Source organism: Pteropus vampyrus, unplaced genomic scaffold (genome assembly GCF_000151845.1).
Source record: "Pteropus vampyrus isolate Shadow unplaced genomic scaffold, Pvam_2.0 Scaffold271, whole genome shotgun sequence".
Lineage (NCBI taxonomy): Eukaryota > Metazoa > Chordata > Mammalia > Chiroptera > Pteropodidae > Pteropus > Pteropus vampyrus.
Genome location: NW_011889052.1, coordinates 115,486 through 126,666, shown reverse-complemented (window position 1 = coordinate 126,666; position 11,181 = coordinate 115,486). Strand labels below are relative to the sequence as shown.

The 11,181-nt window shown below is 58.9% G+C and overlaps 1 protein-coding gene across 1 annotated transcript in view; it reads right to left on the bottom strand.

The window, feature by feature from the left end:
• Positions 1 to 11,181, bottom strand: part of PTH1R (parathyroid hormone 1 receptor) — a 20,848-nt gene that overhangs the window by 5,123 nt on the left and 4,544 nt on the right. Inside the window, 6 exon segments of the mRNA XM_023520557.1 lie at positions 4 to 178; positions 351 to 445; positions 613 to 731; positions 834 to 944; positions 2,537 to 2,671; positions 4,684 to 4,786. Of these exon segments, the coding sequence (XP_023376325.1) occupies positions 4 to 178; positions 351 to 445; positions 613 to 731; positions 834 to 944; positions 2,537 to 2,671; positions 4,684 to 4,786 (738 nt within the window).

The following is an 11,181-nucleotide window of genomic DNA, read 5'->3' as shown; positions in this document are numbered from 1 at the left end:
GGCGGGCGGCGGGGGTGCCTGGGCGATGGCGCGCAGCTCTTCCTCCGTGAGGCGCTCGGCCTCGTCGAGGGTGGCGCCGGAGTAGAGCACCGCGTCCTTGACGAAGATGCTCACGGCGCGAAGCATGAAGGACAGGAACAGGTGCATGTGGATGTAGTTGCGTGTGCAGTGCAGCCGCCTGCGGGGCGCGCGACATCACCGTGGGTGGGTAGGCAGGAAGCCCCGGCGGTGCGCGGTGGGTGTGGACACCCCGCACGGGTAGGGGTGCAGTGACGGAAAGGGAGGCACCACGCCCGGGCCCCGCCCGACCACGCCCCTCCGGCCTCGGCCCCGCCCCTCGCCCCGCCCACCTGAAGTAGGCCAGGATGAGCACCGCCACGGTGAGGGAGGCCAGGGAGACGGAGTAGCCCACGGTGTAGATCATGCCCAGGCGGTCAAACACCTCCTGCGCAGGTGGAGAGACCCCGTCAGAAGCCTGGGACTCGGGGTGAACATCAGGGTAAGGGTCAGAGGCCAGGTTAAGGTTGCTGGAGGAGTCAGGAGTAGGTCAGAGGTCACCAGTGGGGTGGGCTGCCTTATCCGGGTCAGGCAGGGACAGGGGAAGGCTCCTACCCGTTCACGAGTCTCATTGGTCAGGAACTTGACGCATTCGCTGTAGTTGGCCCACGTCCGGTTGTGCCCTGGCACCAGCTCCCAGCTGCCATTGCGGTCACAGCGACGATAGGCATGGCCTGTAAGTCCGTGGAAGGGTCAGGGTGAGCAGAGGGCTCTGGAGCCGCTGCGCTCCAAGTCCTCATATCCCTGTGGTCCCCACCCTACTCCAGCCGCCTTACCTTTGTGATTGAAGTCATATATGTAGTCAGGACAGGGCACAGCCACCACCTCACCTGCTGCCCCTGGAGGCCAGCACAGGATATGGTCCCACTCAGGCAGACAGGGGCGTCCTGTGCCCACAGAGACAGACAGACAAGGTGGGGGACACCAGTCAAGTCCATGGTTGCTGACTGAGGGATGAATGAATACACTTGTGGTCGCCGGCTCCCTCAGGGACAGTTGCACTCCAGGCCTAGAGTGTCCCTGAGATTGTATGGAGCCCTACTGTGCCCTGCACCCACATGGCCTCACAGAGTCCACTACAGCCCCTGTGTGCAGGTACTGGTGCTGGCCCTGTCTTTCAGATTGGCTGGAGGAGAGGCCAAGAGAGGCAAGTGATGTGCTGAGGTCATACAGCCCAGGGCCCTGCCCTCAAGTGCTCAGCCCTTGGCTAGGCCTCTCTCTTTTCTCTCTGCTCTTTGGTCCCACCTTCCAGGGGTCCCTGGAGAGAGGCAAGTTCCCAGACTAGCTCTTCCTCAGCTGAGAACGCTTCCTCTGGGACCCTTGCTCAGGGTCCTTGGGCAGGAGGCAGGAGGGCGAGCTTCCAGTGCCAGCTGGACTCCCAAAGGGCTGCTGACCTCATGCAGGTGTCCGTCCTCCCTGCACTTCAGTTTCTTCACTGGGAAGTTGGCACTGACCATGTCAGCCCAGGCTCCCACCACCGTCCAAGGCCCGCCCTGAGCACCTGCTATGAGACTCTGGGGAGCACTCGTGGGGGAGACACAGTTCCTCGGATCCAGGTGCTCGTTACAGATTCGAGGCAGGGTGACACGTCTCACTGTGGGGCTGCGGCCTCACAATAGAAATGCTGGGTGACCTTGGAGGAGGGTCCCCAGCTTCTGAATCTTCCACTTTTCACCCCCCAGCTCCCTTCTTTCCCCTTGTCGGACTGTGGCCACAGGACTGTCCAGCCACCCTGGAAGGCTGCCTGGATGGCCGACCCACCCCGCCTTGGTGAAAGACTCTCTGTCCTGGGCACCAGATTCCCAGCCCCGCCTGGCCAGGCCCACAATTCCCTCTGGTCCCTGGGGAGCCACAGGGTGACCACAGCCTCCCAGATGTGGCCCATCTGGAATCTGCTGCCCACCCAGCCGGTTCAAACCGGCCTTGTGGCTGCAGCCTGGGCTCTGCGTTTGTCTCCCCTAACCTCCCCCGGGAACAACGTGACCCTGCCTCTCCCTTCCTCTCTCTCCTCTCCCCTCTTTGTCCCGTGGTCTCCGGCCCCGCCTTCCACAGCCACCTTTCTCTCCCGCCTGTCTCCTGCCCACCTCACTGTGTGTCTCGGTGCATCGTCCTCTGATATACTGAGTCCCAGCCCCAGTTTGTGCCTCCTGGTCCTGGGTCTCTCTCCCAGCCTCTCCCCGTCTCTGTCTCCCAGGTTCTCTGTCATCTCTCTCCATGGGAGGGGCTGTAGCCCTGGGTCCCTCCTACCCCCCAGGGGGGTGCAAGGCAAATTCTCTGTCCACATCTCCTGGGGGCCAAGCCCATCCAGCTTGCCCCCTCAGCTCTGTCTCCTCCCAGCCCCTCCCCTGCTTTCTGGGGAGGGGCAGCAGCCTCTGACTTTCCACAAGAGCCCAGGAACTTGAGCTCATTTGAGGTGGACAGAGCAGTGGGTGGGCGGTCCCAGCCGGTCTCGGACGGATGTGTGGCAGCACAGACATACCTCGGCGCCTGCTGCCAGTGGGCAGCTCCTTGTCTTCCTCGGATTCAGGGAAGAGCTTCCCGGATGCCTTCTCTTTCCTGGGCTTCCCTGATGTGGACGCGGATGCCCATACTTTGTCTGATTCCATTATGTCAGCTAGAGAAACCAGGGCAGTTATGGTTTGTCAACTGTGCTACAGCAGGAGAGAGACCTAGGGCACCCTCCTGCCTCAGACTCCCCCCCGCACTTTGTACAACGGGGGTCACCCGCTGCCCCGCTGATACCCCAGGCTGTTGGGAAAGCTGGGATGACAGATGAGGAAGTGCTTTACAACCTGTAAAGTGCTTGCCAGGTACAGAAGTCATCAGACGGGATGGAGACAGTTAAAGAGGGGTTCGGATGGGGGCCAACACCATGCAGGCATGGGATCAACTAGGGAATGAGCAGTAAATGTGGGCAAGACGTGGGCACAGGTGGTGTCCTCCACCCAGGGTAGGAGCTAGAGCGCACGCAGGAGGCGCAAACTCCACCAGGGGGCGCATGGCAAAAGCAAACAGTAGTGGTGATGTCAACGAAGTTACACAGTAAAAATGAAGCCAGATCAGAGCGCTGGGCAGCTCAAGAAGCTGCTGGTGTTGAAGACAAGGGCAAGAGTGAGCAGCTGTCGAGGGTGGACAGACAAGTCTACCTGCCCGGTCCTCTGACCTAAGACGTTCGAGTACGGGGTTCACAAGAGACCCATAAGGGATGCTGGAGGCTCCATCTGAGATGAGGCCTGGCCTTTCCATGAGAGAGATGCTCGAGATCTCTCTTCCTTGCCGAAAAGTCTCCCTCACTCTCTGACTTGAATTCCTTAAACTTCAGCTCAAGCCAGGGTCCCCTGCATGTCAACAGTGGGAAGCTGAATACAGACCCCCAGGACTTGGACGGAATGGCTGTGTCCATTTTCCTGCCTGCATCCTTGGGTATCAGTAGGGTGGGGGGAGCAGGATAGGGTGGAGCGGGAAGAGAGGGCTGGACCACGAATGAAGTAGGGGTGGAAGGAGGTGCCTCCAGGCTTCCATAACTAGGAAGAGGGCTGGATTCAGGACCCAGAGTGAAGGGGGCCCATGTGACCCCCCAGACCCTGGTGTGACTGGGCACGGGCTGGGAGCCACTGGTGGGGCCCGTGTGGGTGGGGCTGTGTCTGCAGAGACCCTGTGAGTCCCCATGTGAGAGAAGCTCATGTGCTACGGTTGTGTCACTGTGTGCTATCATGTCCTGAGTGTGTCCCAGCATCCTCCCCTTCCCCTTGCCCCCTGCAGCCTCTGGGCCAACTCAGGGAGGAAGCTGTTCTTGTCAGCCAGTCTTTCTGGGTCTGGACCTCTTCCAGGTGGATGAGATTAATCAGACAGATGTCAGAGGCCTGGATGAGGCCCCATCTCCGCTTCCAGGAAATGGACTCAGGGAAGAAACCAGCTTGAAATGGGGGCAGGAGCTGTGAAGTCAGGAGGGTGCCTCTCCCACCTTCACCATGGCAGGGTCCTATGGAGATGCTGTGCCGGTGGGAGGAAGCCCTGCCTACCCCAGATCAAGCACCCTCTCCTGGACATGACCTTGACTGACGGAATCATAGATATCCAACCCTAGCTCTCTATGCTCGCCCCCATCCAGCCCCATGGACCCTCTGATTCTCCTGACTCTGGACACCTCTGCCTGGCCCTCTCTGCTCAGGTGGCCTCCTTCGAAGACCTACTCATCCTTCTGGACCTGCCCGGAATTCCTCCTCCCCCAGGAAGCTGTCCCAGCCCACCCCAGGGGCGTCTAGCACCCTTGTCTGTGCTCCTGATCCTGGCATGCCTCACGGATCTAAGCCACTTGCGGGCGGTGACTGGACTGTGGCTGCCTTCGCACCACCCTGTCCCTGCCTGGGAGGAAAGGCTCAGCGCATCTCTGAGCCTGCTGACTTCGCTCTCCGCCCCGCTCCGCCCCGCTCCGCCCCGCTTCGCCCCGCTCCGACCCGCTTCCGGTCCTCACTTTGGCCTGGCACCCCTTTACCTGAATCACCCTCCCCTCGTGTCACTTAGTCCTGCATCCCGGGCTCCCACCTTCCTCTGGCCCCGCCCTCTCCTGACCTCACCCCCCAGACCCTCCTCCTTTGGCCCCGCCCCATCCAACTCCGCCCCCACCTGGCCTCTGCAGGACTTCTTTGAGCCGCTTCTCGCACTGGGCCTGGGCACGGTGCAGCAGGAAGATCTGCTCCTCTTTGGTCATGACGTCGTCTGCATCCACCTACCAAGTCAAAGGTCAGACTGCAGGCAGGACTTCCTGGCACAGCAGCAGGTCCCGCAACCACCCCAACCTCCTCGAGGGATTCCCCCGCTTTCCAAAGGCCTCGACTCCAGAATGTGAGAAATGTGCCTTGTGTAGCTCCCGTTTTACAGATGGGAAGCCGCAGCACCAAGGCCTCATGCTGCTGGACCAGAGGAAGAAGGGAGAGCGGGGCTGTCCCCTGCCTGCCCGCTAGTAACCCCGGAGGCTGCAGCCGCTGATATTCTCTGTCCAGTCTGTTCCCCGCGGGTGCATGGGAAAGGGATGGAATGTCCCAGGATGGAACCTCACAGGATCTGGCCGCCTGTTGGGAAACCTGGGTGGGAGTGGGGGTGGGCAGGGAGTGCTGAGCTCCGGGGAAACAAACCAGGCTCGGATTCCTTCAAGTCCTAGTGCCCTGGGGGACCTCGGGAGTCACCAGTTTCCATCTTGGCCCTCTCCCCAGTCAACGGTGAAGGCCTCAGCCCCTCCCACCCTTATGCTCCCAAGAGGCAGAGGTTGGAGGACGTGCTGGCAGTGGTCTGGGTTGGGCGGGACACTCCCGTGCAGGCTGTGGGTGCGAGTCACCCACATCCCACTGCTTTTCTGGAAGCTCCCTGCATCCAGGCAGACCGTGCTCTGATGATGCAGACAGGCCTTTGCTCCTGCTGGTCCCTCTGCCTGGATTTCTTTTCTTCCCTTCCTTCCAATCTGCACGCATTGGCTGCCACCCGCGGGGACTCAGCAGCATCATTTTAAGGAAGGGAACAGAAGCATCTTGGGGCTGGGGGAGGGTCTCACTCTGAGCCTCTCTCTGTTCCTCTGACTTCAGGTTGGAAGAGTGGGAAGGTTAATGCAGCATCCTGCCCTGGGAACAGCTCAGTGTGCCCAAGCCCAGCCATTCTCAGGAGGGGGACCCACAAGAGGTTAATGCATCCCCTCAGAACCGCAGAACAAGATCACGTCCCCTGAGACACCTCGGGTCCAGAGCAGGGCTGTGTCCTCTCAGACATCCCACGGCAAAGGCCGGTCTCCAGTCTGAACGGAGCTTTGCAGGGTGGGAGAACCAGCAGGAGGCAGGGAGGAGAGAAGGCGGGTGGGGGAAGGGGCGGCGCCAGCGGATGGGGGCTGGCCGGCTGGCCTGGGCGGTCAAGGAGCTGGGCTGCAGGGAGAAGTTAATTGACCGAGTCTCTTGGTGGCAGCGGCAAGGGCTTCCAGGGCCAAGGAGTCTCCAACTGGCTTAGCAGCCTTGGGTTGTGCTGGTTTCACTTAGCGGAGGCATATGTGTGCATGCGCGTCTGAGCGGCGGCGCAGCATTAACTGGCAGCGTACAAGCTATTGGGCCGGTGTGTGCACTGGTGTGAGCCCCGTCTCTGTGCGTTCTCACGTGGGGATTGTTCAGCATGCATGTTGGGGATGTGAGCCTGTGGTGTCTGTGAACATGCATGGGTACATGTGCTTCTGGGCAAAGAACCGCGTGTACGCATTTGTAGTGTGTGATGCGGCTTCTCGTAAGCGTGATGTGGGTGTCCGTGCTTCTGCCTGTCTCTGGAGTCTGAGTTGGACCCTGAGATCGCATCCATTGCCCATGGCCCGCACGATGGGCTACAACAGATTCCCATGTGCTTGCTGCTGGCCCCCACAGCTCCTCTATCCTCCCTTCCCCATCATCCCCAGCTATGGCCGAGCAGGCTGGGGCAGAAGTAGCTGCCGGGGAGACGGAGCTTGAGGGAGGACAGCTAGGGCCTACCCTAATCCAGGGGGACTCCAAGACTAACCTGAAGTTCTCTTTGTGCCTCTGGAACTGGGGATCCTGAGGGCATCTGGCTGCAGAGGGGTCCGATCCCTGTGTAGCTGTCCTGCCCACCCGCCCCATTACAGCACCCCTTCGCTACCGTTTGGGAGGATGCTGCTCTACCTCCATCAGGAACCACCACCAACTACTATTACTGCCAGTACGACCTCCATCAGCACCATCGGCACCATCACAAGTGGTCCACGAACACCCAGGGCTGTCTCCACCAGCACCGTGACCGCCAAAGGCAGTATCACTGCCATCTCCAATACTGCCACCAGCCCCATAGCCACGTCAGTCCCACCTCTGCCACGATCTCATCCTTACTCCCTCCCCATGTCCCCTTCGCCGCGACCCCTTCTCCTTCTGTCCACCTCCATCTCCCTCAAGACAAACACAACGCACCGTATTTTCTCCAGCTGATGGAAAGCTTCCGAGTGACTGACTGAGGCTCGTACCAGTCTTTAAAGACTGGCGCCCCAGCCCTCTCAACAGACAGACTAGCCCACTGATGGTACTGATGGCCTAGACACACAGTACCTTTAGGCACTCAGTCATGGGTTGTAAACTGCCTGTTAGGTAGAGTGACAGTCAGGTGTGCTAACTGGGCGATGATCAGGAACTGGCCCAAGGCATCAGCTCGGCCTCCGGCTGCTGCTGCTGGCTTCGCCCTCTCTATGGCTAAGAGGTGGGACACACTCTTTTCTGGAGTCTCGTTTCCATGGTGGCTCTGGGAATGCCCAGGAGAGGGGAAGGTATGTGCTTCCAGTACCCCACTGCCACCAAACTCATTCATTCATCCACGGGGATGGTGGCCCCACTTGGGGCCTCCCTGAACTATAGGACCCATTTTCTCTGTCACCTGATCATGGCAGAACTGCCATTGTAGCAAGAGGAATTCCAGCCCAAGTCAAGGAAGCACTATCCCAAGGAGGAGAGGGCAGCTCCACCACAAATGCACCCCCACTCGCTCCAGGGTGCAGCAGCTCCCCTGCCTGGAACGCCCCTGTTTACCCCTCCCTTGACCTGCACCCTCTCCTTAATGGAGATTCTGCCGCCAGCACTGGAGCTTCAATCCCGCCTCCGCCATTGTCAGGCTTTATGTCATTGTGAAAGTTGCTTAACCCTTGTGCCTCAGTTTCCTACCTGTAAAATCAGGATAACAATAAGGCTGTTGTGAGAATTAAACAAGGTACGAGCCCTCACTTAACATCTTTAATAGGTTCTGTGACTTTAAGCCAAATGAGGTATAAGGAAAACAATCGTACTGTAGGCTAATTGACACAAACAAGAGTTAAGTTCCTATGGCCTCTTATCAACGTTATAATGACATTATTTGAGGACCCGTTGCACTGCACGAAAAGCCTGGGCAGGGGTGGGGCTCGGGAAAAGCTGGTTGCTATTATTGCTACTGTTATTAGCAGCAGCACCAAGTCATGGCTACGGGCCCCCTTGCTGCTGGGCGCCATGGGCACCCCCAGGCTAGGGACCCAGAGTGGCTGGGGGAGATCTGGATACATGACTGAGTGCAGAGAGCCACAGTGAGGGGCACATGGGATGTGGGGCTCCAGGGAGAACTGGGAGCTGGGTGAAGTGCACTCAGCAAGCTTTTGGGGTGGAAGGTCCTCCCAATAACTCCTTGCATTCCTGGATCCACTCTGGACTCACACTAAGATTCAAGGTCCCTGCCAGGCCCCCAAAACTTGGCCTTAGGGGGAAACAGGGCCCCTTCTCTGCCTCTGCCCTGGCCCAGGAGGTCTTATCTCCTGGGAGTGGTGTGGAAAATGCTGACAGCTCTGACTGTCCTCCAGGCCTGGGGACTCCACCACCACCCCTATCCCACCAGCCCCTCTCCTCCTGCAGAGGTCAGGTCTTCTCGGCCCACCTCCTGGTGCAGAAGGCTCAGACTTCCATCAGTTTAGGTCCAGAGAGTCTGTGGAATTTGGGTTTCAGGGGTGAGGACTGGGGCCCAGGGTGGGGTCAGGGCCAGGAGTCAGTCAGTCCATGGTCAATACCCACCACTGATGGGGCCACCGAACCCTGGTGCCAGGTATCCCACAGCCCCCTGCCCCCACACACAACCCTCCTATGATCTTGGGTCAAAGTTGACTTCCTCTAACCTAACCATCGTAGGGCTCAGCTTCAATGCCCACCCCCCTGCCCCCCCCCCGCCCCCGTGAGCATGCAGGGGTGAGGCGACGACCTGATCCAGCCCTGAGTTGGGGGAAAATAGAGAGAGGCAGCTGGGAGCACTGAGCTGGTGTTTGTGGGGCTCCAGGCAGGGTGCAAGTGGGAGCTGGAAGCCAATATGTTATTTACAAACATAGAGGCTGCTGTCCCGGGGAGAGAGTAGTGTGTGGTCAAGAGGTCCGGATGTGTCTCTCATTTCCTGCGTTCAGAAACCCAGAGGAAGAGAAAAGCCATTTGCTCACTATCCCTCCCCGCCGGGGAGCAAGCAACTCCTAACTCCGCTCCCAAGGAGCCCCCGCTGAGGATGCTGTTGGAGCTGGGGATAGCAGTGATCGTGGCAGTGGGGACAGCGAAGTGGCAATATCAAGGCCGCGGATGGTGACAGTGGTGGTGGACAGAGCCAGTTCCTTGCCACTGGCCAAATGAGAGCCACTCTTCTTCTCCATTCCTCTAACTGCCAAATTCCACACATTTGCTGTCTGTGATCCCAGAGAGGCCTACGTTCTCCTCTGGGCACAACTATGGAGGAAACACAAGGGACCCTTCTTCAGCTGCTGACACCTCTGCCTCTGGGAAAGGGGCTTCTTCCACTACATGGTGTTAGCCTCACGGTGCCCTCGTGGGTCATCTCATCTACCCCTCTGCCTGGGTTCAGCCTGGTCCCCTGGGGGGAAGACAGCTGTCGGCTTCTTGCTCACCTCTAGAGGAAGCAGGTCATCTCTGCTTGGTCATCTCTGCTCGACCACCCTGGTGGTCATCCCTGGACTTGGCCAGTCTCTCCTGCCCTGCGGGAGCCCATCTGCCTGTGGCATCAGCCATCGCCCCTGAACATTATTAGCCACTTGTCCTTCATCTTATAAACAGGGACACTCGAGCTGAGAGTAACAGTTAAAAAGAGGAGGGCCAGGACTGGAGCTAAGGTCTGCTAGACACCGAAGCTGCGCCTCTGGAGGAAAGAGAAGGAAGAAGTACCCAGCCCCATGGATCCCCCAGAGCCGGCCTCAGCACCAGCTTTCCACAGCCCTTCTGGATTGTATTTTTTGCTGCATCAAGCAAGCGCCTAAGGCAGCCTCCACAGAGGTAACTCAGGGGTGGAGGCAGGAATAACGATGATCAAATGGCCATGGTGCTGGTGCTGGCAGCTTGTGCTCAGCTCTAACGGGGCTGAGGACAGTTGTGCCCTGGCATTAAGGAGCAAGGAGAGTCTGCAGCTCCAGAAAGCCAGCGGAAAGCCTTGGCTAACAGGAGACCCCTGGTGACCTCCTGGCCTTCCTGCACCTCTTCTCCAGGTTCCACTCCTGGGACCTGTGCTGGCACCCCTCGATGTCTCCCATGCCAGCTGGCTAGGGACTGCTCCCCACCCCTTTCTGCCCTCAGTCTGTCCGGCTGGCCCGAGCAGGCTGGGACGGGATCCTTGCCGGGGACACTCCTGCCTGCCACCGCTGACAAGTGCGGACTTTTCCTCCCCCTCGCTAGGCCTTCCTGAACAGGCTGCCTGTGTTCAGGGCTGGGAGGGGCTGGGGGGGGGAGGCACTGTGACGCCTCTCATCCTGGCCAGCGTGGACGCCTTTGGGGCAGGCGGTGGGACGGACACTGGGCTGGCGGAGTTGGCGGCTGGGACAGGGTGGATCTTCACAAGCGGCCTCTACCTGGGCTGGGGGACCAAGGCCCAGAAGGATGGTATAGCTTGGTCAGCAGAATACGATCCCACCAGGTCTCACCTCCGCACAAGGCTGGTCCCAGAATTGAGGTTCTTAAGGGTTTCGGAGGTTTCTTATGTCTTTGCATATCTGAGCAAAACTTTGCACCCTCTCCCAGCCACACTATATTTTGCAACAATTTCGGGGGTCTGCAAACCCTCCACCCCAGCCTTTGTTTTTCCTGGGAACTCTCTCTCTTTGAAGGAGCTGCCTTCCAGATGTAGTGGCTGGACCAGGGAGTGTCCCCAGAAGGCCCACAACAGGAATCTGGGGGAGGCCGCTTGACGCCTCATTAAAACATTCCGAAGAAAACCCAAGTACCCGGGAGGGCTCGGCCCCCCTCCTCCCGCTCTGTCCACTGGCAGCGGCCAGAGCTGGGGGGTGGGGGGGGAGTGTTTAAAGGCAGGTGGTATAAAAGCTCCAACAAATCAATAGGAAAAAGACAAATAAAGCATAGAGAGATGGGTAATGGCTCTGTGCAAGCTCTTAGAAGATGGACAATAAACCCACATAAAGTCCAAAAGCTCACTGGTAATTGGCAAATTAAAATGACACGAGACACCATTTTTCACCTATCAGAATGGCAAAGGTGAAGAAAAGAATTCTCGCACTATCCTATGAGACAAAGGGTGTGGGCAAGAGACCCTCCCGCTCACTCCAGCACTGGCTTTTTAGAGGGCAGTTTGGCCATG